Source organism: Colletotrichum truncatum (assembly GCF_014235925.2).
Source record: "Colletotrichum truncatum strain CMES1059 chromosome Unknown Contig_0001, whole genome shotgun sequence".
NCBI classification, from domain to species: Eukaryota; Fungi; Ascomycota; class Sordariomycetes; order Glomerellales; family Glomerellaceae; genus Colletotrichum; species Colletotrichum truncatum.
In genome coordinates, this window is record NW_027222398.1 from 3797930 (window position 1) to 3822060 (window position 24131).

At 46.4% G+C, this 24131-nt stretch overlaps 10 protein-coding genes across 10 annotated transcripts; 8 read left to right on the top strand and 2 right to left on the bottom strand.

Moving 5' to 3' along the window:
* Positions 1 to 2194: 2194 nt before the first annotated feature.
* CTRU02_201025 (pectin lyase A 2) lies at positions 2195 to 3435 on the top strand (the record flags this gene model as incomplete). The annotated part of the gene is made up of 3 exons (XM_070203784.1): positions 2195 to 2761; positions 2821 to 3048; positions 3085 to 3435. The coding sequence occupies 3 exons, from the start codon at positions 2195 to 2197 to the stop codon at positions 3433 to 3435; spliced, it is 1146 nt and encodes a 381-aa protein (XP_070062366.1).
* A 313-nt stretch (positions 3436 to 3748) lies between these two features.
* CTRU02_201026 (uncharacterized protein) lies at positions 3749 to 3949 on the top strand (the record flags this gene model as incomplete). Its single annotated transcript, XM_036730575.1, has 1 exon — positions 3749 to 3949. The coding sequence occupies one exon, from the start codon at positions 3749 to 3751 to the stop codon at positions 3947 to 3949; it is 201 nt and encodes a 66-aa protein (XP_036577599.1).
* Positions 3950 to 5474: 1525 nt separating this feature from the next.
* Positions 5475 to 5927, top strand: CTRU02_201027 (uncharacterized protein; the record flags this gene model as incomplete). Its single annotated transcript, XM_036730576.1, has 1 exon — positions 5475 to 5927. The coding sequence occupies one exon, from the start codon at positions 5475 to 5477 to the stop codon at positions 5925 to 5927; it is 453 nt and encodes a 150-aa protein (XP_036577600.1).
* Positions 5928 to 10052: 4125 nt separating this feature from the next.
* On the top strand, positions 10053 to 10465 carry CTRU02_201028 (chloroperoxidase-like protein; the record flags this gene model as incomplete). The annotated part of the gene is made up of 2 exons (XM_036730577.1): positions 10053 to 10158; positions 10221 to 10465. 2 exons carry the CDS (start codon positions 10053 to 10055, stop codon positions 10463 to 10465), a joined length of 351 nt encoding a protein of 116 aa, XP_036577601.1.
* CTRU02_201029 (transposase) lies at positions 10434 to 11591 on the bottom strand (the record flags this gene model as incomplete). Its single annotated transcript, XM_036730578.2, has 1 exon — positions 10434 to 11591. One exon carries the CDS (start codon positions 11589 to 11591, stop codon positions 10434 to 10436), a length of 1158 nt encoding a protein of 385 aa, XP_036577602.2.
* Positions 11592 to 12168: 577 nt separating this feature from the next.
* On the top strand, positions 12169 to 12832 carry CTRU02_201030 (uncharacterized protein; the record flags this gene model as incomplete). The annotated part of the gene is made up of 3 exons (XM_036730579.1): positions 12169 to 12304; positions 12371 to 12667; positions 12726 to 12832. 3 exons carry the CDS (start codon positions 12169 to 12171, stop codon positions 12830 to 12832), a joined length of 540 nt encoding a protein of 179 aa, XP_036577603.1.
* A 1345-nt stretch (positions 12833 to 14177) lies between these two features.
* Positions 14178 to 15215, top strand: CTRU02_201031 (fatty acid hydroxylase superfamily protein; the record flags this gene model as incomplete). Its single annotated transcript, XM_036730580.1, has 1 exon — positions 14178 to 15215. One exon carries the CDS (start codon positions 14178 to 14180, stop codon positions 15213 to 15215), a length of 1038 nt encoding a protein of 345 aa, XP_036577604.1.
* Positions 15216 to 16325: 1110 nt separating this feature from the next.
* CTRU02_201033 (major facilitator superfamily transporter) lies at positions 16326 to 17750 on the top strand (the record flags this gene model as incomplete). The annotated part of the gene is made up of 1 exon (XM_036730582.1): positions 16326 to 17750. The coding sequence occupies one exon, from the start codon at positions 16326 to 16328 to the stop codon at positions 17748 to 17750; it is 1425 nt and encodes a 474-aa protein (XP_036577605.1).
* A 116-nt stretch (positions 17751 to 17866) lies between these two features.
* CTRU02_201032 (short chain dehydrogenase reductase) lies at positions 17867 to 19048 on the bottom strand (the record flags this gene model as incomplete). The annotated part of the gene is made up of 4 exons (XM_070203785.1): positions 17867 to 18503; positions 18600 to 18779; positions 18863 to 18919; positions 19008 to 19048. The coding sequence occupies 4 exons, from the start codon at positions 19046 to 19048 to the stop codon at positions 17867 to 17869; spliced, it is 915 nt and encodes a 304-aa protein (XP_070062367.1).
* A 1348-nt stretch (positions 19049 to 20396) lies between these two features.
* Positions 20397 to 23030, top strand: CTRU02_201034 (alpha-l-rhamnosidase; the record flags this gene model as incomplete). The annotated part of the gene is made up of 1 exon (XM_036730583.1): positions 20397 to 23030. One exon carries the CDS (start codon positions 20397 to 20399, stop codon positions 23028 to 23030), a length of 2634 nt encoding a protein of 877 aa, XP_036577607.1.
* Between the last annotated feature and the right edge of the window lie 1101 nt (positions 23031 to 24131).

Genomic DNA, 24131 nt, shown 5'->3' on the forward strand with positions numbered 1-24131 from the left:
TGATTTTTTGGCCTCAAGGAAGCAAGCTAGAAGTTGAATCATTCCCCCTAGTTTGTGATTAATATAACAGTACCATACTCTGAGGGTAATATCAACGAAAGTTCTAATTTAATCAGGCAATCCAGCAACTGATGGACACAAACCAAGGCCCCAATGACTGTGAAACTGCAAAGTGAGGTCATTGTCACTGTATATCAGAACATAATTATATTTCCGCCAATAATTTCACAGATTTATATAGTAGTAAAATACGAGAAAGTCGACTCAGACAGTGCAAGGTGTACATATAAGAATAGAAAGGTGGCTACGATGTCGACAACACCAAACTTCAATCAAAGGATTGTGCAGAGGGGGAAATAAACATGTAGTCTATCTAACGCGATCAGCTGATGTGTTACGGCCAGCTAGTGACAGTAGGGTTTCTGCTAACAGAAGTTGAGGCTACGATACTAACAATAGGTCTTGCGTCGTATACAGGTATGTCGTACTGGTAGATCGAGGGTTAGGGTAAGGTGATCAGTCTTACACTAGGTAACGAGGTATAGTAATATCACAAACTGTGAGCTAAGCTGAAAGTCATCGAGGATGAATTACAAGTTGATTGCTGAAGAACTATCTAGAGGGCTTGAGCAGGTGCTCAAGTCCTGGTCTATATACAAGTCCCGTTTCCCAAGGCCGACGTCCGCGTCGTCGCTTGCCGATATCTCAATTGTCGGCAGCCGACATGCCAAGAGTCGTATCTCTTATTCCTTTCTTATCATCACGTGACTTGAACATAGTTCTTCCTTTTCCGGCGGGGCGACCCTTGTCCCTTCCGTCGCCTGCATATATCTTGTCTCTAGCCGCTGTCCTCGAGTGGGGCTAGTTTCTCTGTCAGGCATACTTAACGGGTCGTAATATGATGTATTTTTCGGTAGCCTATAGCTAGTTTTAAGCCATCTCAAGTTAATAATGCAAACGGAAAGCTATACTATGTAGGTATGATTAAGTACATTTATATATACCAGTTATTTCACTTCTTTGCTTTCTTTTCTGAGCTCATAGCCTTAACGGTAAACTATGTCGTAGCGACTCATAGAAGCCTAAGACAATAAAGCAGTACGTTACTTAAGCAAATTTCAGATACGTAGGAACATTTTAAGAGGCCTTGAAATATTAGAAGAGACCCCACTGTTTATTATCCTCGAAATACGGATAAGCTTTGAAACAAGTAAAGTATCTGCTGATAAACGTCTGAATTACTTGAAAAACTAGATATTAAATGCGGGATATCAGGGGTAGACCTCCCCGCGACAGTGAGCGATTTTAACCTCTAGCACTGGCCAACTTTACATTGATTGAAGTTTGCCGATAACCGTCTGACACGCTGTAGTTGCCAGGGATAATGCCCATAGTCACCTTGTTATGCTCTCTGCCGATGTCAGGCACGGGCGGAGGTGCACCCAATCCCCCGCCAATCGTCCAAAGTTCTAGGGCTAACATCAGCACAGAATATGACTGAGACAGTACAAAAGGGTGGCTTTCCAGCAAAGGCAGTTATGGGTCTTAATTTCAAGTGACTCCTAAGTGCCAACCGCTGACTCGTTCACTGCGTTCCATAACCTTCTCTACAGCCGACTGGCTTTACATTAATTGAGGTATGTGCCGAAAACCGTCTTCAGTACCTGGATTTCTGGGTCTTCGGAGTTATGTCTTAATTTCAAACAGAACCACTAGTTTCGGTGTCTGCTGTTGGTTTTATTTACCTAATTTTGACTGGTGTTTCGCTCAGTATGTTCTATCCCTGCTTCATAGCTGACCAGCTTTACATTGATTAAGGCTTGTGCCGACAACCGACTTCGTAGCCTGTGCTTTGGGTTTCAGGGGTATTGCTTTCAACTTCAGACAAGACTAGCTGCTCCGATAGCCGTGAGCGGGTTCATTTGACTAGTTGATACACTATCATCATACAGAATTCGCATCTCAATTTGTCCAATGCCATATTAATGTATGCCCGTACAGGTGTTTGTCTAGCGAAACATTGTACCTGGCAACTCCATGACGCAATTTAAAGCATTGCTTTCATGGAAACAAGTTCTTATAGACTTCGAATATAAAGAGTGTGCTTACCACCCTACTGAACTGTCCCTCGCTAGACATTGAAAACACATTTCCAAACTTTTGTTATCGTTCACCCAAGCACATGGCTGTTAAAATGCTTTTCAAACTACTTTTCATCATCGCTACCGCTTTTCCTCAGCAAATTGTTGCGGCTGGTGCTGTCAAAGGCACTCCTGAAGGGTTTGCCTCTGGCGTTACTGGTGGTGGCTCTGCCGCGCCTGTTACCCCTACCACCAATGACGAGCTGGTCCAGTACCTTGGCGACTCTCAGCCTCGTGTTATTTTATTGACCAAAACTTTTGACTTTACCAATGCTGAAGGAACAGCTACTGAACCAGGTTGTGCTCCATGGGGCAATGGCCCCAAATGTCAACTTGCCATCAACGCGAACGGCTGGTGTGATAATTACCAGAAGGGAGCGAAGGTCGCTTCAATCACCTATAACAAGGCGGGAACCAACCCTATAAAGGTTGCTTCCAACAAATCAATCATCGGTCAGAATATGGCAGGTATTCTTATAGGCAAAGGTTTGAGCATTCGCGGCTCCAAGAACGTTATTATTCAGAACATCAAGATTCAAAATATCAACCCTAAGTATGTCTGGGGAGGTGATGCCATCACCCTTGACAATACTGACAACATCTGGATAGACCATGTTACGGTATGTTACGCACTCCTACTTCATATTCCCTTGCTCGCTTCTCACTACTTTTTAAATAGACTTCAAAGATTGGCCGCCAGCACCTCGTCCTCGGAACATCCGCCTGTGGCAAAGTTACCGTCTCTAATTGCGAATTTGATGGCCAAAGCGACTTCTCCGCGAATTGCGACGGCTATCATTACTGGAACGCACTTTTTCTCGGCTCCAATGATCAAGTTACCTTCATGAATAACTACTTGCACCACTTCTCCGGTAAGTGTGTTGGTTGCGGCCCTATTATGCCAGTATTTTGACTGTTTCTAGGCCGTGCCCCTAAAGTTGAGGGCAACACCGTGTTTCACGCAGTCAATAACTACTGGTCTGATGCTAGCCCGACTGGTCATGGTTTTGAAATTGACAAGGGGGGCTATGTACTTGCTGAGGGCAACGTCTTTTCCGGTGTTAAAAATGTTGTCATAAATGGGACTGGTGCTGCCATGGCGATCACCTCATCCAACGCCTCTCAATGCAAGGCCACTCTTGGCCGCGACTGCCAAGCTAACGCGTTCTCCAATTCCGGTACCTTCACGGGTACAGACGCTAGTGTTTTATCCAAGTTCCCCAAGGCAGACTTCCCTAACGCTCTCGCTGCTTCTTCTGTCAAGAGCACTGCTGCGGGTTACGGCAAGATATGACACATCTCATCTTAATGTATATATGTGTTTGGAAATCTATCGGAATCATTTAGCTGTCACGGAGTCATCATGTCATCAGTTTAAGCTTTGTCTCTTCGAAGGGTCCCTACCCAGCACAGCTATAGCCACTAAGGGTTCAGCGCGTAAGGGAAAAAAGACATCTAAAGAAGAAGAACTTGGAAACGATATTTACAATGCAAGTTGGTTGGAATACTAAGACCCTCAACTGTAACTTCCTGATTGGCCTAGATGAACAAAAATAGGAACGAAAATGCATTTGCTCCCATACTAATTGTGTTATGAAACCACTTAGATGGCTATGAGTCGAAGACAAGTAATGTTCAGCAGTCCTGACACAACTCGAACGCAAATATACCGGGAAGAGGGTGTGTTTACCGAAAGATATGATAAAGAAAGGTGTATGAACAGATTGGAAGAGCATAAGGAGCAGATAAACCGAGAAGTCAAGGAAAGGCAAGAGAGACACTTCCAACGCCTCTACGGCGATATATAATAACGCTTCAAGTCTCGCTTCGGAAATTATCATAAGCATTAAATTAATTGACAACAGTCTGGTTTCCTCTTCAGAAGAATGACTCTACGGTGAAATAGGGACCATCAAACAAACCTGGATTGAGGCTGCTTCAGGAGGCGCTCTCATGTGTGTTGTGGTTTTCGTTCGATTGTCCTTGATACGGCTTGTCCAAGTCCTGGTCAATAGTGGTGTAGTATACGTCTACCTCAGATCATATAACAGTATGTGATCTAGGAGCTAGGCATTCGACGAGGAACGGCGCATGTAAGCGACAACATTAATTGCCTAAGAAATCAAGATAGATGACACCATATGAAAGCAGATGACAAGAGAGACAGCGGATATCGATTGTAAATAGAACCTCCGGTGCTCTGTCCAATTTGCAAACAGCATTTGGCACAGTTCATGACAAGAAAAAGTATTGCTGGTGGTAAAGTAGCAAATTTATACCCGTAAACACAACCCCAGATCAATATCATGAATAGCTATCCAAGTTTACGTTTTTAACCAATCTACAGTCAAGCGCAGGGGGAGGAGCAAAGCTAAACAGTTTACAAAGAGTTTTACCTGTGGGGCTTCTTAGGCAATCAAACTACCAGATCTTATACAAGAACTGAAACTTATCAAGATCATCCCTTCTTCCCCTTTTGTTACTACAAACGCATTTTACATATACAGCATGAGTCATAAAAGTTTACCAAAGAGCAGATTCAAACATCACGAATGAAAGAATGACGGATTTCTGACAGGCAACAGGAATTTCACTTGGTCTCTCGCACAGAGTTTAAGCTTGCACTTTAGACGGCATTTTGGGTGGTTCACCCTGAGATGAAGATTGGAATCACTGTGCGAAAATTGACTGCTGAGCCTTATAGAGATCTATTTTTTGTTTGAAAATATCCCCGGAGTGGCCCTCGCACCTTTACTACAAGTAGTAAACATCCAGGAGACGGTGAAACGGTCTCAAGCAGTTTTCCTACGCTCACACATTAGGGTGAAAGATATTAGCATTGCGGGAGCCGACATTAATGTAGAATGAAAAAAGCTATAATGGAGCTTGCAGTGTTTGGAAGTAATTTCTAGAAGAGATTTTGGTACGTCAGCACTAGTCATCAATAAAGTTGTTCGACAAGACATCAACTAGTGTAAGCGTGATTTATCTTTTATTGCAGTAAAGGACTGCATCCTCATTACCAGCCATCACGCTCTCATTGTTGGCTTGACCTGATCAGGTTTCTTGCATAAAAAAACAAATCTGTGTCGGATACGGCCTGCAGCTATCTTGGTGATGTGCATCGAATAGGCCTATTAAACCCCTGCAGTGGCTTGGGGCTGAGATTTTATCACTCAAAGCAACCAATGACAAACAGCATTGGCAATCCTTCATTGTCAGACGCGGGATGAATTTAAGCCTGCGTTAAAAGTGTCAAATACTTCTCCTTCCGCACCACGGTCAATGAACCTATGCACCGCTAAATTCACCCGACAGGAACAGCAGTACGCGATGGCCAAATTATCGCAGCTTTTTACTGGATGGCGCTTCGGTCTAGCTCGCGCCACAGGAGCTGCAGCTCTCGTAACTGTGGCTAACATTCTGTTCCTCGCCATCACAATCCCATCCATGCCGGGACTTGAGGAGCCCGGCCTTGAGGGTGCGCTATTTACGGGCGACTGCAGCAAAGCAAAACAACTCAATACTTGGTCACATCTGGTTATCAACATCTTAGGCACAGTGCTTCTGGCAGCCGGAAATTATACGCAACAAGTTTTGACGGCCCCGACCAGAGCCGAGATTGATAGAGCACATACGAAGCAGCAGTGGCTGGATATCGGTGTTTCTTCCATCCGTAATCTGAACAAGATTTCGGGCAAAAGGACTTTCGCGTGGATTATACTGGGTCTAAGCTCAATACCTGTGCACTTATTGTACATTCATCTTGAACCACAATACATCTAGGTGATGCCCACTAACGAATTCCAGTTACAACTCAATCATTTCTCTGGAATCCAACGCCCAGAGCCACAACATCTACGCCATAGAGCGTAGCAGATTCCTTGATCCAGCTACCACCTACAACAGCCCAACATCAAAGATAGTTCAGCCATATCTCCATCATTTTCAGCGAATAGAAAACAGCGATTGTATCCATATATACTCACAACCTCACCTCACCGACCACTCTGATCTCATCCTCGTCATTGATTCGTCTGGGGATTTAAATAAAACCGACTATTTTCAAATCGCCATTTCACATCCACTTGATAAGCCACTAGCCTACACATGGATATGCGAAAACTTCCCTGACTTGATCCCTGGCGCGCAGGAGCCTTGTGATGTTCCTACCATTGAGCCAGTCTCAGACACCTGGCCAGTTTGGTTAGCAGAGAGATGGTCACAAGACATATGGCTAGCTAGGATTCGCGCTAGAGTGCATTATTGCCTAAGTAGACCTATTGAGGAACGTTGCAGGCTAATATTAAACGTTCCCATGTTGTCTGCTGTTGTGGCTTTTAATGTTCTCAAGTTCATTGGGCTATTGTTGACTTGGTTTTGGCTCAAGAAGCAGTCTCTCCTGACTCTTGGAGGTACATAAGCACAGATGAAGCTTTTACACGGAGCCAGAAAGTGATGCTGACATTTTATAGATGTAATGGCCAGTTTTCTCCAATGTCCGGATTCCACCACGAGATCTCTTGGTTTGTTAACCAAGCCAACCGGGAAGCCACTTGTTTGGGCAGTCGACAACCGGACCTGGAGTTTGAAGAGGCTTCCCTGGTCGGCATCAGTTTCTAGAAGACGATACTGGACCACAGTGTTACTGTATGTGTTCAGTTTCAACCGTTATAGTACGTGATATGCTGATTCTGGGTTCTTTAGGTGTGTCATCGTTGTGATAGGCGCAGGCGTAATGCTTGCATTTGCGCTTGCCACAACATACTCCGGCACAACACTTAAACTCAGTATGGCAAGTCTTTGGCAAAGGGGATTCGGAGTAATATACTTTGATGCTCTTGTCAGTCTTGATTCTCGTGGTACCTTTAACTACGGGCCCATCAGCATGGCACTTCTGGCCAACTCACCCCAGCTCATCATTTCGCTGCTTTATATTGCCGTAAATGGCCTTTGGACCTCGATGATGGTTGGGTTGGAGTGGAATGGATATGGAACAAAGCGAAAAGGCCTTCGCACCACTGCCCCAGTCGGTCAACAACGAAAGACGTATTTTTTATCACTTCCATTAGTAAGTGCAATCACTATTCCGCCAGTCTTTTTGAGTCATGCCTGGAGCTTTAACCATTTTACTTAATTAGAAGTATGGGGTGCCATTAATGGCTGCGTCTGCAGTTCTCCACTGGCTGGTCTCACAGTCGATTTTCTTGGCCCGGTTCAAAATCTATGATAATTATAAACAGCAAGCTGTGATTACTACTTGTGGATATGCTCCAATTGGAATTGTTCTTTCAATCATCTTCGGTGCTCTAATTATACTGGTCACCATCGGAGCAAGCTTGATTCGGATGACCCCGGCTGTGCCCCCGGTGGGAACCTGTTCAGCTGTTGTTAGCGCTGCTTGCCACCCAATTTTCAGCATTGTTGTGTTACAAGTCTTCCAGTCGAGAAGCCAGAGGTGGGAAGGAGTTACAGCTAGTATTGAGAGTCACACCATTATAATAGGTGATATTAAGTGCTTTTCAAGCTTGAATATGACTTTTTACTGCTTTTACGCTTTAGTATGACACTATAACCTCATCCAGTTTATCAAATACGGCGCTTGGGCATCGCATGTACTTCCTATGGAACCCTTCCCAATGGCCTATGCAAATTGGGAAATGCTTGGTCCCTTTGACATAATACTAGACAAATTGCCCGCATTGACTGCTTTATGGCAATGTTGTATTGTGGGAGAGCATAGACGGACTGCTATCTCATACTATTTATTCACGAATTGGCCTTGTTAGATTTGTTACTGCTATGGCGCTTGGCATCCAACAGCTTTCCTGAATATTTTCTAAATCGGGTCAGGGGCTTTTGGCAGGTTTAGAGAGTCATTCTGCGGCAACTCGTGGGTGAAAGATGGTCTTGGTGTGCTTGAGCTAGTGCTGTTTCTCTGCCAAACCATCGGCCCAAAGTTGTAAAAGAATTTTCATGACAAGGGTTATTCAAGCTACTCTGGTCGCTTCGTCTACATGAAACACAAAGTGTGCTCAGCCTTTAGAAATGATAATTCTCATAGATAAAAGGTGATTTGGCTTGTACCCGAGACTGTCTCTGGTAAAGTGTGTGACAAAGATCATATGCATGTATAATTCGTGAGACAGATGTCAATTGAGATACCTGACAGTACATGATTGGCAATAATGAGACCAACCCAGATAACTGTCTATTTTATTCGAGATGTTACTTGAACCTGTCTGATAATCTCTGAAAGCACTAAATCTATGACAACAAACCATCAAATCATGGTACGTTTAAATGACAATAGGGGGTAAAACAACGGAAAATATGCCCAGCTTTTACTTAGACTTTAACCTCCCGAAAGAGTGATCTGGCACTAGTCTTGTGTAGGGATCACCACTCTCATACAGACGCTCAATAACGCTGGTAGTAAGTGAAGTCTCCCTGTTAAAACCAATGGTTGAGCTTTTAGACAGTCAAATTACAAAATTCAAATTCTGTTAATGTAGGTTTCACAGGGGGTGAAACGGAATTCCGTTCGTCAATAACAAATAACAGTAAATTGGTTCTAATCGATGGTTCATGATAGTTGAAAGTGGTGTTGTTGACTAGAAGGTGGGGATATTCCCCCTTGGCCTGTCACGTGGGTCTGGGAGGCTTGGGCCTCTCAGCCTGGCGGGCGTGTGGCTGGAAGTGCCACACGACTCCGTATTCCAACTATCGCAACAGTTAAGCATCAATTTTCCAGGTTTCATCAAGATAAACCGGAATTTTACCGGATCCAGAGATCCCCAGAAAAATGGGACAAAAATAAAAGGGACGCGCTGCTTTCGATATGCAGTGCAGACTATCGATTCAGTTCGGTAGTAGTAGTGACAGGTTTGAAATATATGCCAAATTAGCGTTGCACAAGTCACGGATAGCTTTTAGATTCATTACAGTGCAGAGCAGTGCAGAAATATGTTCAAGAGAGGAGGCGGCACTAGATCACAGACATCTCCATTTTGCGGCCAACATCCTACCTTACAGAGGGGCTTCAACGACATAATGATGAAGCGGGCCTAATGATGCGAGTATTTTGGTTTTTGTAGCGGCTTACTGCTGTTTAGTGGGATGTGGATACCATCACTTTGTCACTTGGTCAAAGAGTAGCAACGAGTCAGGCTTTGGGAGAGCATTGATACATCTCAAGCCTAATTACATACTACGTGTAGACATTTTTGGACACAAGGTGCGCCGGGCCACACGCTAGGGCACCAATTTGCTATCCAAGCTTCTGATTAACTTCCCGCTGTCGTCCAAGCTCCGCGCGGGCCGTTGTAAAATAAATGAAAATCACATGGATACAGCCTCTACCATACAACACTCGGGTCGTCTTGTATCCCGACGGCATATCATTAGAAATGAATTGGCAAGAACATGTTCGGAAGACCTCCAGAAAAAGAGTTCTCCGAAGTTACCGAGGCTCACGTCATGTTATGATGACTTTGAGCATTGCTTCATTGGTTAGACGAATGCAGAAAAAGGGGTCTGTAACGGCCCCGCTGCCACCAAGCAATCGGCACATCCCCTGATTCGGCATATACTCCACGTCGCAGCTCCCTGCAGCGGCGATCTATGGGTCGGATGCAATTTAACATCACGTATTCTGCCCTGGACTGGTTACAGTACACGGCTATTGGTACAGATGGGGAATCGCGTTACAATGATCGGTAACTCCGCGAACTGTCAGCCTCAGTGGATTTTTTTCCATAATGGGGAATGGCTTGTATCGCCTGTAAGGCCCTTATTACCCCACGATTTCCTAGCATACAGATGAGAACTTCCGTCTGTCATTGCGTCACATTCTCTTCTTCATTCTGATAATTCTGGCCCACGTCCTTTTGCCTTTCAGCCGCCGCCAAGATGCTCCTGAAGTCCATTTTCATCGTCTCTGTCGCCGTGACGGCCGACGCTTTCGCTATCGTCCGTAGAGACGGCAATGAATGGGCAGCCCCTACCGCCGCTGATCGTAAGAGCTCTTAATCAGTTGATGGATCATAGAATAGGGGTCGCTGACAAGAAGTTCAACAGGCCGCAGCCCGTGCCCTATGGTCAACACTCTTGCAAACCACGGATTCCTCCCTCGCAGCGGATTGAACGTGTCTCTGGCGGACCTTGTTGCCGGGTTCACCGCAGCAGTTAATCTTGACCCTGCTGCTAACGTCGCACACCCACTTCTCGCACACCCCCACATTTCGCACACCCATAAATTGGGTCATCATGAGGTATTCATCAACTTCATAACTATAAGTCTGATTCGTCTCCTGCAACTGTGATACTATCGCCAGTTTTAATAGGTAATTCAGGCTCGCTAGATTCATCTGAGCTATCCTCAATTTCGCCAGCCTCAATTTGGGCTTTGTGAATTGCCTCAATGTTGGCAAACTTCGAATTTGGGCTCATTTGGACCTTACGCCGCTTCCGTACCATTCCAGCCTCAACTTCTGCTTCCAACATTGCAATCTTCTTCTCTGCTGTAGCCAATTGATAGTCCTTTTCATCAAATCCCTTTTGAACCTTCCGAAACAACAGTCGCTGCGTTTGCTGATCTTTATCCAACTTGCTGAATAAGCTAAGTTGATCATATAGATCAACTGTCTTCTTGGGCGTTGACCAGGCTACTATGGATGTAGCAGATGCCCAGTTTTCGTCTTTTCCACCATCAGAGGCCCTCATAGGCGTAGAATAGCCTGGCTTTGAGGGCTTGGAAGCATTCTCAAGCAGTAGAGGGCTCATGAGCGGTCGAGCTATCGAAATGGGCCATAGTCCTGTTGCTTTCCAGCCGCTTCTGATATTCTTGCTTGAAAATGCCATCTGGCGTGCTTTTCCATAGCAGGTAAGAAAGTTCCGTTTGCCTACAACTGTAGAATCGTTGTGTTGAATGAGGTATCCAAGCTCTTTTCGATAGGTCGCCTTGAGAGGCCCAAAGACTGCTTGGTCTAGAGGTTGGAGAACGTGGGATGTATGTGGCGGTAGGAAAAGGAGATATATCTTGTGTTTATAACAGAGATACATAAATTCTGTTGTTTCATGACTGCCATGACCGTCTAGGATCAATAGTCTCTGCTCAGAGGGATGATCAGGCTTAGTCAGAGGGATAAAGATGTTCTCAAGCCATTCCACAGCTGTAGAGTCTGAAGTCCAGCCATTCTCAGTTGCTGTGAACTTCCAACCACTGTAAATATCACGTTTATGGATATCAAGAGGAAACCATTGTTGTTGAACCGATTTCCCTCGATAAATAACAAGTGGAGGAAGCGCCTGACCAGTTGCAGAGACACACTCAAGCATAGTTGTCCAAGCCCGAGACCCAGGCTGTTTTTTTCGCATTGATGAGCTTTCTGATGATCCCAGTACTAAGCCATTTGATCCTCTGCCTTCTAGGATACCAGTTTCATCCATGTTATAGCGATGATGTGGTTTGATCGCCTTGATCTCTGGAAGGGCGAGTTGTTGAAACCATTGCCTGATTACATTAGTTGAGGCCCCATTGACACGCTTAGAATCGATGGCTCTAGCTCTATGAACCTTGATTGATGGATTTCTCTTAATAAAGAACTGAATCCAGTTTCTCCCAAGTGGCTGGGTAGTGCCTCTGATGTCTAGGATTCGCTGGGCAAATTCCTTGAGTTGTTGATGTGTTGGCGGCAGCCCTAACGCCGCCTGGATACGCACCCATTCAGCTAAGTGACTTTCCTGTGCTGGAGATAGCTTCTGGAAGCTAGAGAAAGCTACATTTCTTGCCTGTGAACCCTTTAATCGAGACTGGAGGGTTGATGGTGGAATTCCAGCATCATGAGCTGCCTTTCGGACACTCTGCCCACTTGCAACTGCATTGAGAGCTTGATTGACTTCTGTTTCCGTATACTGGCCCATTAAGCGTATAAGAGTAACTATTCAAAGAATTATAATAATCGCTGTAAAAGTGGTGAAGATATTAAAGAATGTTGAAGAGGGTAAAATTCTACATGAGCGATTTATGGGTGTGCGAAATGTGGGGGTGTGCGAGAAGTGGGTGTGCGACGTTACCACACTTGTTGGACAGAAGGCCCTCCTTACCTCCACAACAGGCAACAATGCCACCTTCAACTTGGATGATCTTAACACTCATGGAAGTAAGCGCTACATACATACAAACAGCAGGCTTCTTTCGGTCATTATGCTGACAAACATACTCCAAGTCATCGAGCACGACGGTAGTCTGAGTCGTAACGACGTCTACTTCGGTGACAACCATAGCTTCAACAAAGACATCTGGGAATCAGTAGCATCGCATTTTGTGAACTCAACCATCTCCATTCCCACCGCAGCCAAGGCTAGGGCCGCACGTCTCAAGGCCGCTGCCGCCGCAAACCCGGAATTTAGCTTGACTGCGGACGGTGCCCAGTTCAGCTTCATTGAGACTGCCCTCTATCTTTCCGTCTTCGGCAACTTGGATACTGGTGATGCTAACACTGAATGGGTCAGAGTTCTTTTTGGTAAGTGCAGGCCACGACTCCCATGTAACTTGTGGTAAAATCCTAATCCCGGATATAGAGCAAGAGCGTCTGCCAATTGAGGAAGGTTTTGTCAGATCCGAGAGCCCTGTTACTGCTGCTGGTATTCTGGGTTTGGTCGGCAAGGTTGCGGCTGCAAGTGCCTAATGGGGAAAATGTAACGCTATTGATAGTACGACATGATCTTATGATTGCCAAAATTACCGCGTGACTTAATCGTAATGCAATACCATGTTAAGAGTTTTTGCGCCACTGGACTCAACCATAATAACTCTGGCTACTCTTCAGACTCAAAACTGGGAACTTTTGACACAAATGGCTTCGGCTATAACACCGTACAGCTCTCCCTTAAGTAAACAGAATGATGACCAGGGAATACTAACCGTTTATGCACATCATTCTGTCCCTCCAAATAAGACAAGGTGGTGTTTCCGTCGTTGCCTCTAAGCCAGACATCAGGTTTGTTCCGATCGCCTGCGACGATGCGGCTGCTGTTAAGTGCCTTCCGGTAGTCTTTTTGTAGCTCCAACATTCTATTTATGAACAAACTAGGAGCAACGTGTAGCGCTGTCAACTAAACCAATAGGACAGCTTATGTCGAGGGGCCTGGTGTAATTACACGCACAGATTTGAATCTGCCGTTTGTCGCAGCCAAGCGCTTGGAAAGCTCAGATCTACCTGTTCAAGTTCTGTCATGTCGATTGATGACTATAAGATAATTGTAGAACGCCTACCTGTAGACACCATTGAACTTTATGACCGAATTAGGGCTTCTTAGATTCACATGACTACCGACATCTATCAGCGTTGTCCCCGTTTCCTACACTTAGATTCGTTTAGTTTACAATGCCCAATTTGCAGCTAGTAGAGTGGCGAAGGGTAACCTCCGCTGCAAAGATTGCATCGAAGACCACTATTCTAACGGTCTTGCAAATGAGAGATGTAAGCTTTATCACTTAGTTTCTGGTAATCGGCGTTGCATGTTCTCAAATCGGGGTCAATCGCCTTATCGTGCTGGTGTTTTGTAGACTCGCTACGAATTTTGCGATTTGTAACAAACGGATTATTCACGTGGGTAGACGCAGCCGATTTCCCTCGGTACCAGTAATCTATTTTGTAAAAACCGTGAATTCAATCAATCTTGGCTGGCGTGGCTATGCGAGTGCGAGTCCCTCTACTTTGAAACGCTCACTGGTACATCCAGATTCCAAGGATCACTCCCTGACAGATTGCTCAAACAATGCGCACGGGTGGCGAAAATTCGCAAGTGAGCGCAAAAGACTGACGCATTATCCGAGCTTAAAATTGATATCGACGAAACACGTGAAGAATGACAGAACCGAGGAATGGGATCGGATGAAACTATATAATGACCCAGTGATCGTGCGGATTTAGTTGAAATCGGAGACTCGGGAGCTGCGAGTTACTTCTTATCTTTACTTCTTTACTTCTTCGTTCAAAATAGTTGTCTTTTAAACCACCTCTAACAAGTATGGACGAGAGCAAGGACCCTATGAAATCCACATGGCGCCTCCGTGACAGGCGTCTATGGAAACACCACCACTGGGTCATTGAACGATTAGGCTTACAACATGTCGACCTAAACCAAAAAGTGCCGATACATGAGAAGGGAGATCCAGTTCCCTACGTACCCCATTGGCAATTTCATCGGTGGATAATGGTTCACGCCTGCATACCGCTCGTTATGCATCAAACTTTCGTGTCTTGCACAGGATTCAACCTTCACCCAGTGGTTGCATTTATCTTCTACGCTGCAGCCATTAAACTTATCGCAATCCATCAAATCAATATGCTCCGTGATCTAGGCCATATTCACGGCTTTCTCGACGGCGACAAACACGAACGCGATGGCGTACCTGACAGAAGTGTCAAGAAAGTCCTTCGGTCCCTTGTTTCGACTTCAACATTTCGTTCGATGATGGCCGTTATTTTAGCATACAAAAGTCAAGATGCTCCGCTAACAATCGGTTGGAAACCTTTGGTTCTTGAAATTGGCCTCTACGGAGTTGTGTTGGACTTTTGGTTTTATTGGTACCACAGACTCATGCATGAGATCGACTCCTTGTGGCGGTACCACCGTACACATCACTTAACGAAACACCCGAATCCGCTTCTCACGTTATTCGCTGATTCCGAACAAGAGTTCTGGGATATAGCCGGCATACCACTCTTGACATATATTACGCTAAAAGCTATGGGATTGCCCATGGGGTTCTACGAGTGGTGGCTCTGCCAACAATACGTCATTTTCACGGAGTTGTGTGGCCATAGTGGTCTTCGCATCTACGCCACTACGCCAAACCCATTTGCTTGGCCTCTCAGACTACTCAAATCCGATCTCGTGCTAGAGGACCATGACCTCCATCACCGAAGAGGATGGAAAAAGAGTGGCAACTACGGCAAACACACTAGATTGTGGGACCGTGTTTTCGGAACTTGTTTGGATCGAATCGAATGCCCAGATAACAGCATTGACTATGTAAACACTGTGGTTCTTCCGTTGATTTGATTGAGAAAGAAGCAGGCACGTTTTGATACTTTATTAGGGCATTATGTACGTAGACCTTTTAATAAACGTCATCAATGTAGTAACCGTTAACTTATCAATGGCAAGTCAAAAGATTTAAACCACCTATATTCTCATCAGTCTGGCACTAGAAAAAGCCGATAATGGGAGACGATTGTAAACTAAAGCATAACTACGATAGGTAACTTTTCATAACAAGTTACTACACCTAATACCTTATTATAAGGTATAGTTTCTAGTACAGGTACTGTGCTTTCTTCGCAAATGTAAAGATCAATACCGCGTGGAGGCTCTCAGACATAGATAAGTAGAAAAAGTTACCTATCATTGCTATAGTTACCCCTACCTAGTAGATCCTCAAACTACAGTAGAAAAGGTCACTGTTGACGATTCAATTAGGCCCCCGTACCTAATATAGTATACCCTACTTGAACTGGGACAAGAGCGGCATCTTATTCTTATACGTTAGAAACAGAACGTAATATTGTTCGGCGAGATTCTCGAGCATGTGTATGGTTTTGTGAAAGGGGAGTCACAGAGCGCGCAATAAAATTGGAATCAAACCGAACTTAGGAAAATTATGGATTACTAGCAGCCCTATGAAAAGAAATGCACAATCGTCTAAGAAGAAACTTGGACAAAGCCTTTACAATATGGCATCACTGCCCAGACAAGACGGTTGTTAAAATGCCGTGGGAGCCACTATACCGGCAAAAACATGCCGGCGTCTTACGTGGATGGTGTTGATACCATACTCAAATGAGGGTCCTAAGAAATTTTTGGTGTGGCGTGAGTCAGTGCTACACAATTGGCCTCAACCCCTAGTGCTACCCCAAGTGAGGACTCAGTGTTCTAGAGTGCGAATCCCATTGAATTGTATGTCGAACACGTGACTGCGTTTGGGTCAGAGCTTTCATTGTTTACTCTGATCCGACTCCTCCGACTTTGTTCCTATCATATCTCCGAGAAAGCAATCCAGGGTTAGTGTTGCCTCTGATACTTGCTTGACTTATAAGTGTTATATGATCCGCACCGAAATTCGACTTGATAGAAGGGTCCTACAATTTTAAAAAGGCGAAAGGCAGATTCAACATGTCGCCCGAAAGTCAATCTTTGCTGTCAAAGCTTGCTGTCGAAAGTGGCTTCACCGTCATAGTTCAGTCTTGCCGCGACACCAAGGTGCTCTGCCTGCAGCGCTTCGTACGACTGTTTGCTTATGGCGCATCTTTTTTGATCCTCGTACACTTTCTTTCCAGCCTTGGATTCTCGGATGAGAAAATTGGCTTGTTCATGACGTTGACTCTTCTCGGAGATGTCGTCATCAGTTTCCTTCTTACCACCATTACCGATCAAGTCGGCAGGCGGAAGGTTTTGGCTGCAGGGGCTGCCTTGATGGTTATGAGCGGCATGGTCTTTGCATATTTCGGCAACTACTGGGTTCTCGTTGCTGCCAGTATTGTTGGTGTCATCAGCCCCAGCGGGAACGAGATCGGACCGTTTCGTGCGGTTGAAGAGTCCGTCCTTGCCCAACTCACTGAGAGAGAGCACCGCAGCGACATCTTCGCATGGTATACACTCTTTGGTACTGCGGGTGCTGCTTTGGGGACGCTCACTTGCGGCTGGGCTGTTCAGGCTCTCGAGGATAACGACTCCTGGACCACAAACGAGGCATACCGAGTTGTCTTTCTCATTTATGCCGGCCTAGGCCTGATCAAGTTGATGCTGATTTTCGGTCTCACTTCCGCTGTGGAAATAAATGCACCAAAAACCGACAACGACGAAACGCGGGGTCTGTTGTCTACAAACTCGAGCCACGATGAGAACGTGACTAGTCAAGAGGTTATGCCGCCGACGTTTTCCCAGCGTGTGCGGTCTCTCTTTCCATACATCTCTCCGCTGTCTCGATCAATCCTGTTCCGACTTCTCATACTATTCTGCCTCGACTCCTTTGCTTCTGGAATGGCATCGCCTTCTTGGCTTACCTACTTTTTTACCACGATTCACTCGCTCCAGCCGGGATCATTGGGTACGCTGTTTTTGGTGACGAATCTTCTCGCGACCGTTTCCAATCTAGTTGCCCTACCCCTTGCGCGCCGGTTGGGTCCCCTGAAGACGATGGTCTTCACTCATCTGCCATCGGCCGTCTTCCTGTCCCTGATACCTCTTCCTGGGCCGGGACCAACAGGGACCTGGATCGCCATGGCTTTCTTGGCCCTGAGAGCTTGTACACAGAGCATGGACCAGGCTCCAAGACAAGCCTTTTTATCTGCTGCCGTACTCCCGAACGAAAGAACCGCAGTCTTGGGTGTGGTCAACATTGTCAAGACGTTGGCACAGGCTGGTGGCATTGGTGCAGTCGGCATATTATCTGGCAAGAACCTTTGGATTGTGGTTCTAACTGGAGCTGGTGCCATGAAGGCATGCTACGACCTTTTAATGCTTGGAATGTTCTTGGGTCTCAGGGATCGGGAAGACGGCAGCGGAAAATCTAGCTCGCGCGACGAAGAAGACGCTTAATGTAGATGGATTTGGGCTTGGTAGTAGGTTTTTCTTGGGTTTAAATGTGTTAAGAGTTGCCCAATCTGTAAACCAGTGGTAGAATATACTGCGTTAGGAGAAAAAGTGAGCCGGCTCTAGTCGAGTCTTTTAACACCTTCTTTGCGAACAATGGCCTCTAACTTGGGAAGTTCAAACTTCCTGTAGGCAATCTCATCCAAGAGCAATTCACCAAACAGGAGTCGAGACAGCCAGATCGACCAAGCCATACCTCCAGCCCAGAACCAATTCCTAGCACCTCCAAACCAACCTCCGAACCAACCCTCACCTTTCAATGCCTCAGCCACGAGCTGCTGGGCAAAATCTTCCGTGCTGACAGTAGCATTGTTCTGAGAAAATTTGAGTCGTTTGGCGTACAAGTCCTTGACTCGGGTATAGAGCGAGTTGGGCGGGAGTTCGCGGTTGAGCTTAGCGATCTCACTTTTGACAGTACCAGTCATTGAAACCATGACGCGGACACCAAATGGACGCAGCTCCTGACGAAGAGTACGGCTGTAGGAGTTCAAAGCACCCTTGGTGGCTGTATACACAGAGCCAAAGACGTAAGGCGACACGGATGAGAGACTGCTAATCATGATAATCAAGCCTCGTGTCGGGATCAGGAGGGGCACAAAAGCCTGAACCATGGCCATGACGCCAAACACGTTCGTCTCGAACGTCTGGCGAACCTCATCCATGTTGATGTCTGTAGCTGGGACGGTGTGGGTGAGGCCTCTGTGAGATGGTTAGAGCTTGCATCAATTTCTAGAGTCCGTTGACAGAGCTAAGTGTCTGAATGTTTAGGCGCGCCGCTGGCAGAAATAGTCTTACGCATTGTTGACGAGAAAGTCAAGCCGACCTCCGGTCAGCTCGTTAACCCTTTGCTTGCATGCTGCGATGTTTTCGGAGCTAGTTACGTCAAGAGCAACTGTCGTCATGCCCTGCTCGCCCAAGTCCTTCAGAACCTCTGGGCGACGGGCAGTTGCAATAACATGCAGCCCTGTATTGAAACTGTTGTGAGTAATTGACCTCCATTGACAGTATTTATTTGACTTAAAAGATGCCTTAATTGGAAGACTCGATTTGAAAAGCGCCCACCTTTGGCATGAAACTCCCTAGCTAGGGCATGGCCTATGCCTCCAGGTGTGCATCTGAAATAGATGTGTCAGCAGTAATGTCCCGAGGCAATTGACTTGGCGAGTCAGGGGTGGCCACAGGTAAATGATGGCATTTACGTACCCAGTAATAAGCACCGTCTTCTTGTCCGCTGGGATACCCATCTTTACTGCTGCTTGACACGATAATGGGCGTTTGGTTGATGAAGGATGAAAGCTACGGGCATGAAGAGAAAAGTCCACACGATAAAACACGAAAAAAGGCTCTCAGACTTGCTGATCCCGAGGTTCATCAGGAAAGGGATCTTGAAAATCACGTGCGGCACCCGCAGATTCCGCTCCGGACTGTGTGGGGATTAGTCATCGCCACTGGATCCTCCTTATGGCCTTGCGCAATTCCGCAACATTTAATTCAGTATCTTATACTGGCGTTTCCAGATGGTGCCGGGCTGCACCATTTTTAACAACGTGCCGAAATCCATTATTCGAGTGGTCGATTCCCAACTTATCTGTATAACAACCTTCGGGATTTCCGAAAGGTATCCACTCGGTCGCTTGACTAGAATCAAGAATCGGTTACTTGGCGACGCAAGGAATTGGGCAACTCGCCGAGTACCTTGCTGTATATTCGCGCCAGCACGACGTATTCAGCGTATTTATCGTATTGTGCAAGTGTTATTATCGCGTCATCTGTCATCTGCTTGCATTTCCCCGCACACCTAATGCGGAGAAGCTGGGGGAGAAAGCAACCTCGGGACTGGGCTTTTCCTAACTACCGACGACAAAGAGAGAGACTCTGAGCAGCTCAGCCAATGGACGACTTCTCTCTCAGAACTGTCCGGTTCATCCCAACAGTTAATGATCGCTCCACATTTCGACTTCATACAATTTTCGTCTATACATGACTTTTGTTCTGACGACAATTTTCGTTTTTTCAGCCGAGTAACGATTTTCCATTGCATCCTTCGACTGCCGAGGAACAGCATCAGTCTAGTAAGTACATTACATTGAACAATATCAGATCAAAACCGTTGGCCGTTGTTCCCATTCATTTAAGTTGTTGGACCCGGGATTTCCGATCACGAGGTCTCAATCCCCCCCGAAGATCAATGTGCAATGCGTACTAGCCCATGGTAATCTGGGGACCCCGCAATCTAAACGGGCCGATCCCCAGATATTAGGCATAAGAGGAGTGACAAAGACAAGCAGCAAGTCCCCTCATTGGTGAATAGGCTCGTCTACGGTAGATGTTATCCCGATAGTGTCTCTCTCTCTCTCTCTCTCTCTCTCTCTCTCTGTCTAGGTGCTCTCAATGCAATGAATGTCCCCATAAGCATGACGGTAGCTTAACGGGTCAATAACGACCGAGGTGCCTCGATGCTTTGGGTGTCGCTTCATGAGAATAGGCCCATCTATAAATACCGGCTGAGTAGAAACTACATTGTATGATGTGAAATTTTCTAGTATCGCCTTTGCCTGCTATGTGTTGCTGCTGTGTCGTCCTCTGCATATAATGGCCGTCTCGATCTCTCAGTTATCTTTCGAACACCATCGCTTGGCACTCGGCATAGCTGAGGCGAAGCCTCGCATATCATGGAGGTTCGAGGGCAACGTTGTCGATTGGCAGCAAACTGCCTATGACATCGAAATCGTTCGAGCTTCGGACGGGTCACCAAGCATCCACAATGTCAACTCTTCAGACTCTCTTCTAGTCCCCTGGCCCGATCTACCACTTCAGACAGCTGAGCAAGCTACTGTGAGAGCCCGTGCACATGGGCAAGATGGCCAGCCGTCCACTCCATGGTCCGACTGGGTCACCGTTGAAACCGGTCTCTTGAACAGTACTGATTGGGCTGGCGCCGTCCCAATTGCAGCAGATAGGGACACCGAACTTGATGCTCCCAAGCGGCCCATCTACTTTAGGAGACCCTTCGAGTTGGCCGCAAATGTCTCTAGTGCGCGACTTTACATCACGGCGTTGGGTATATATGAGGTTGAGATCAACGGCAAACGAGTTGGAGATCTTGTTTTAGCCCCTGGTTGGCAATCATACAACTACCGACATGTGTATGATACGTACGACGTGACCGAACTTGTAAAGGGCGGAGACAATGCCATCGGCGCCGTTGTTGGTGAGGGTTGGTTTTCTGGGCGGTTGAATTATGGTGGTGGCGTACGCAACAACTACGGAGATACTATCGGTCTACTTTCTCTGCTTGTCGTTACTCTTGAAGATGGCAGCATCGTTAAAGTACCTACCGACACTTCCTGGAAAGCAAATACCGGCCCCATCTTGACATCCGAAATTTACGATGGCGAAAGGTACGATTCAACTCTTGAAACGAATCTGGACGGCTGGTCCTCGGCGGCGTTCAGTGCCGACAACTGGCTTGCGGTTAAAGAGTTGCCAGCACTCAAGGGAAAACTAGTTCCTCCATATGGGCCCCCTGTCCGTATAATTGAGGAAAGAAAGCCACAGGAGATATTCAAATCTCCTTCTGGAAAGACCCTTATAGATTTTGGGCAGAACCTCGTCGGCTGGCTGAGGCTTAATGTCTCCGGACCCAACGGTACCAATATCACGCTTCACCATGCCGAAGTTCTGGAGGATGGTGAATTGGCCATCAGACCACTCCGATATGCTGCCGCCTCAGACTCTCTCATTTTACATGGAAATGGGGTCCAAAATTGGGAGCCACGCTTTACTTTTCACGGTTTTCGCTACGCTCAGATTGATGGCTGGCCCGAAGAGACTCCCTTGACTACAAATTCCGTTACTGCTGCGGTGGTTCACAGCGATATGGAACAAACAGGATGGTTTGAGTGCTCGAACCCGCTTTTGAACAAATTTCATCAAAACGTTCGATGGTCCATGAAGGGCAATTTCTTGTCCATCCCAACCGACTGCCCACAACGCGACGAACGGCTTGGCTGGACTGGAGACGCACATGCATTCGCACCAACGGCTAACTACTTGTACAACGCAGCGGGCTTTTGGAAGGGGTGGCATAAGGACCTTTGGTCAGAGATGCAGCGGAACGACTCTATGGTAGTGCCTTTCACTGTTCCAACACTACCACCCGACGCTCCTGCCACGCCGGCTGCTGTCTGGGGTGACGTTGCGGTTGCTAACCCGTTCAACATCTACCAAGCCTATGGCGATCTCGGTTTGTTGGAAGAACAATACCCACAGGCACAGGCATGGATCGATAAAGGAATCAGTCGCAACGAAGTCGGTCTTTGGAACCGCAGCTCGTTCCAGTTTGCAGACTGGCTTGACCCCAAAGCTCCTGCAGACAACCCTCATGGAGCAACAACCGCACCCAATCTTGTCGCGGATGCCTACCTTATCCACATGACAGATTTTCTTTCCAACATATCAGCATCCTTAGGTCGCGATGAGGCCGCCGACGATTATCGACGCCAACGCGACAACTTGATCCAAGAGTTCCATAAAGCTTGGATTCATGACGGTGCCCTTGCTAACAAGACTCAAACTGCGTATGCCATGGCTCTTAATTTTGGCATTTATCATGACGAGGATGAGCGGTCTGCTGCCGCCAAAACTTTGCGCGAGATTGTCGCGGACAATGACTATCTCGTCGGCACTGGTTTTGCTGGCACACCGCCCTTGGGTTTTGCCCTCCGCGAAATCGGCGCCACTGAAGACTTTTATCGCATGCTACTGCAAACTCGTGTGCCATCGTGGCTGTATCAAGTTGTCCAGAACGGAACAACTACCTGGGAGCGCTGGGACAGCCTGCTCACAAATGGCAGCGTCAACCCCGGCGAGATGACCAGTTTCAATCACTATGCATTTGGCTCAGTTGCCAACTGGATGCACCAGGTGATTGGTGGCATTGCGCCTGCTGAGCCAGGTTGGAAGCGAATTACCATTGCTCCAATCCCCGGCGGTAATATTACAAGTGCAAACTCCAAGTTTATTAGTCCCTATGGAGAAGTCAAGGTTCAGTGGTGGATTGAGAACAATACCGAGGACAATGCTTCACACCGCAATGGCTTTCACTTGAATGTTCAGGTACCACCTAATACCAAAGCCGACATTACACTGCCAAACGGGGGCGAAACTACAGAAGTCGGCTCCGGGTATTACGAATTCCATGATCCTACATATAGGCTTCCTTGAATACTGCTCTTTATCCCCTCACATAACTGCAGATAGATAATCGAATCTTTTTCCAATATAAGTGGTATTAAGAAGTTGTATCTATATACGTGCCGATTATTGTTTGGATAACAGGTCAGCTGCGGCTCAAGTTGCTCTGTACAGTTTAACAGCCGGCTTTAAAAGCATCACCCCAACTTCCAGAACTGTACCACAACAGAGCTCGTACATTCACAGGATGAGAACTGAAATCACATGGAAGGACAGTTTTGTTAGCGTTAACCATACACATAAGACCGCATCAGCCAGGTGAAGTCGCACGCGCAACTTTTATAGTGAGAATCGGAAGTCGTCCTCAATTAATTCCAATATCATAGGCGAGGTAATTTGATATTCTTAGTTCCCTTGAGCGATGCCACAGATATTGAGGTAGAATCAGAGAAGCTAATCCTCGGATCCGTCGTCGCCACAGAGGACGAGGCGCCCCAGGGGTATCTAAACCAATACAGTACATAGACTGGTCAAGTGATTGGTGATAGAATGATCTTGAATTGTGTAGCTGCAGTTGAAGTAGCCAACCTGGGCGCCATGTTTCGCATTCTCGACATTGGAGTCTCCCTCACTGTTGGATTCATCAGTGAACAGGATGGAGGCGACGGCAACGGATAGGCTCAGACGCCGACAAGACTTTTCGATTAAGTAGCGACTACCGACGATAAAATCTTTTCGTTCTTGGAAGACCCGTTCGTATTTGTTTTCCAGAAGGTGAAGTTGTTTTTTGTCGGGATAGAGTCTACTAACCCTATGGCTGGCGGATACTTTTATGCCACGCACCTTCTACAAGTCGATAGTGAAGTGTAATGCTTATTCTTCTGGGACTCGTACCCTCGCACAGTTTGTGGCCTTTTGCTTTCCGCTGGAATCATTTTTATCCTTTTCTTCATAACCTTGATTCATACATGGTTGAGCTAAATTCGCCGGCCCCTTGCTCAAAGCAACGGGACGTGTGATATAAAAGACCCTCAATATAACTGATTGGTTCTGCCCAAATTTGTGATAAAAGAGCAGTACTGCCAGCTTAAACAATACTGAAGTGAACGTAAATGCTCTACATGGAATGTG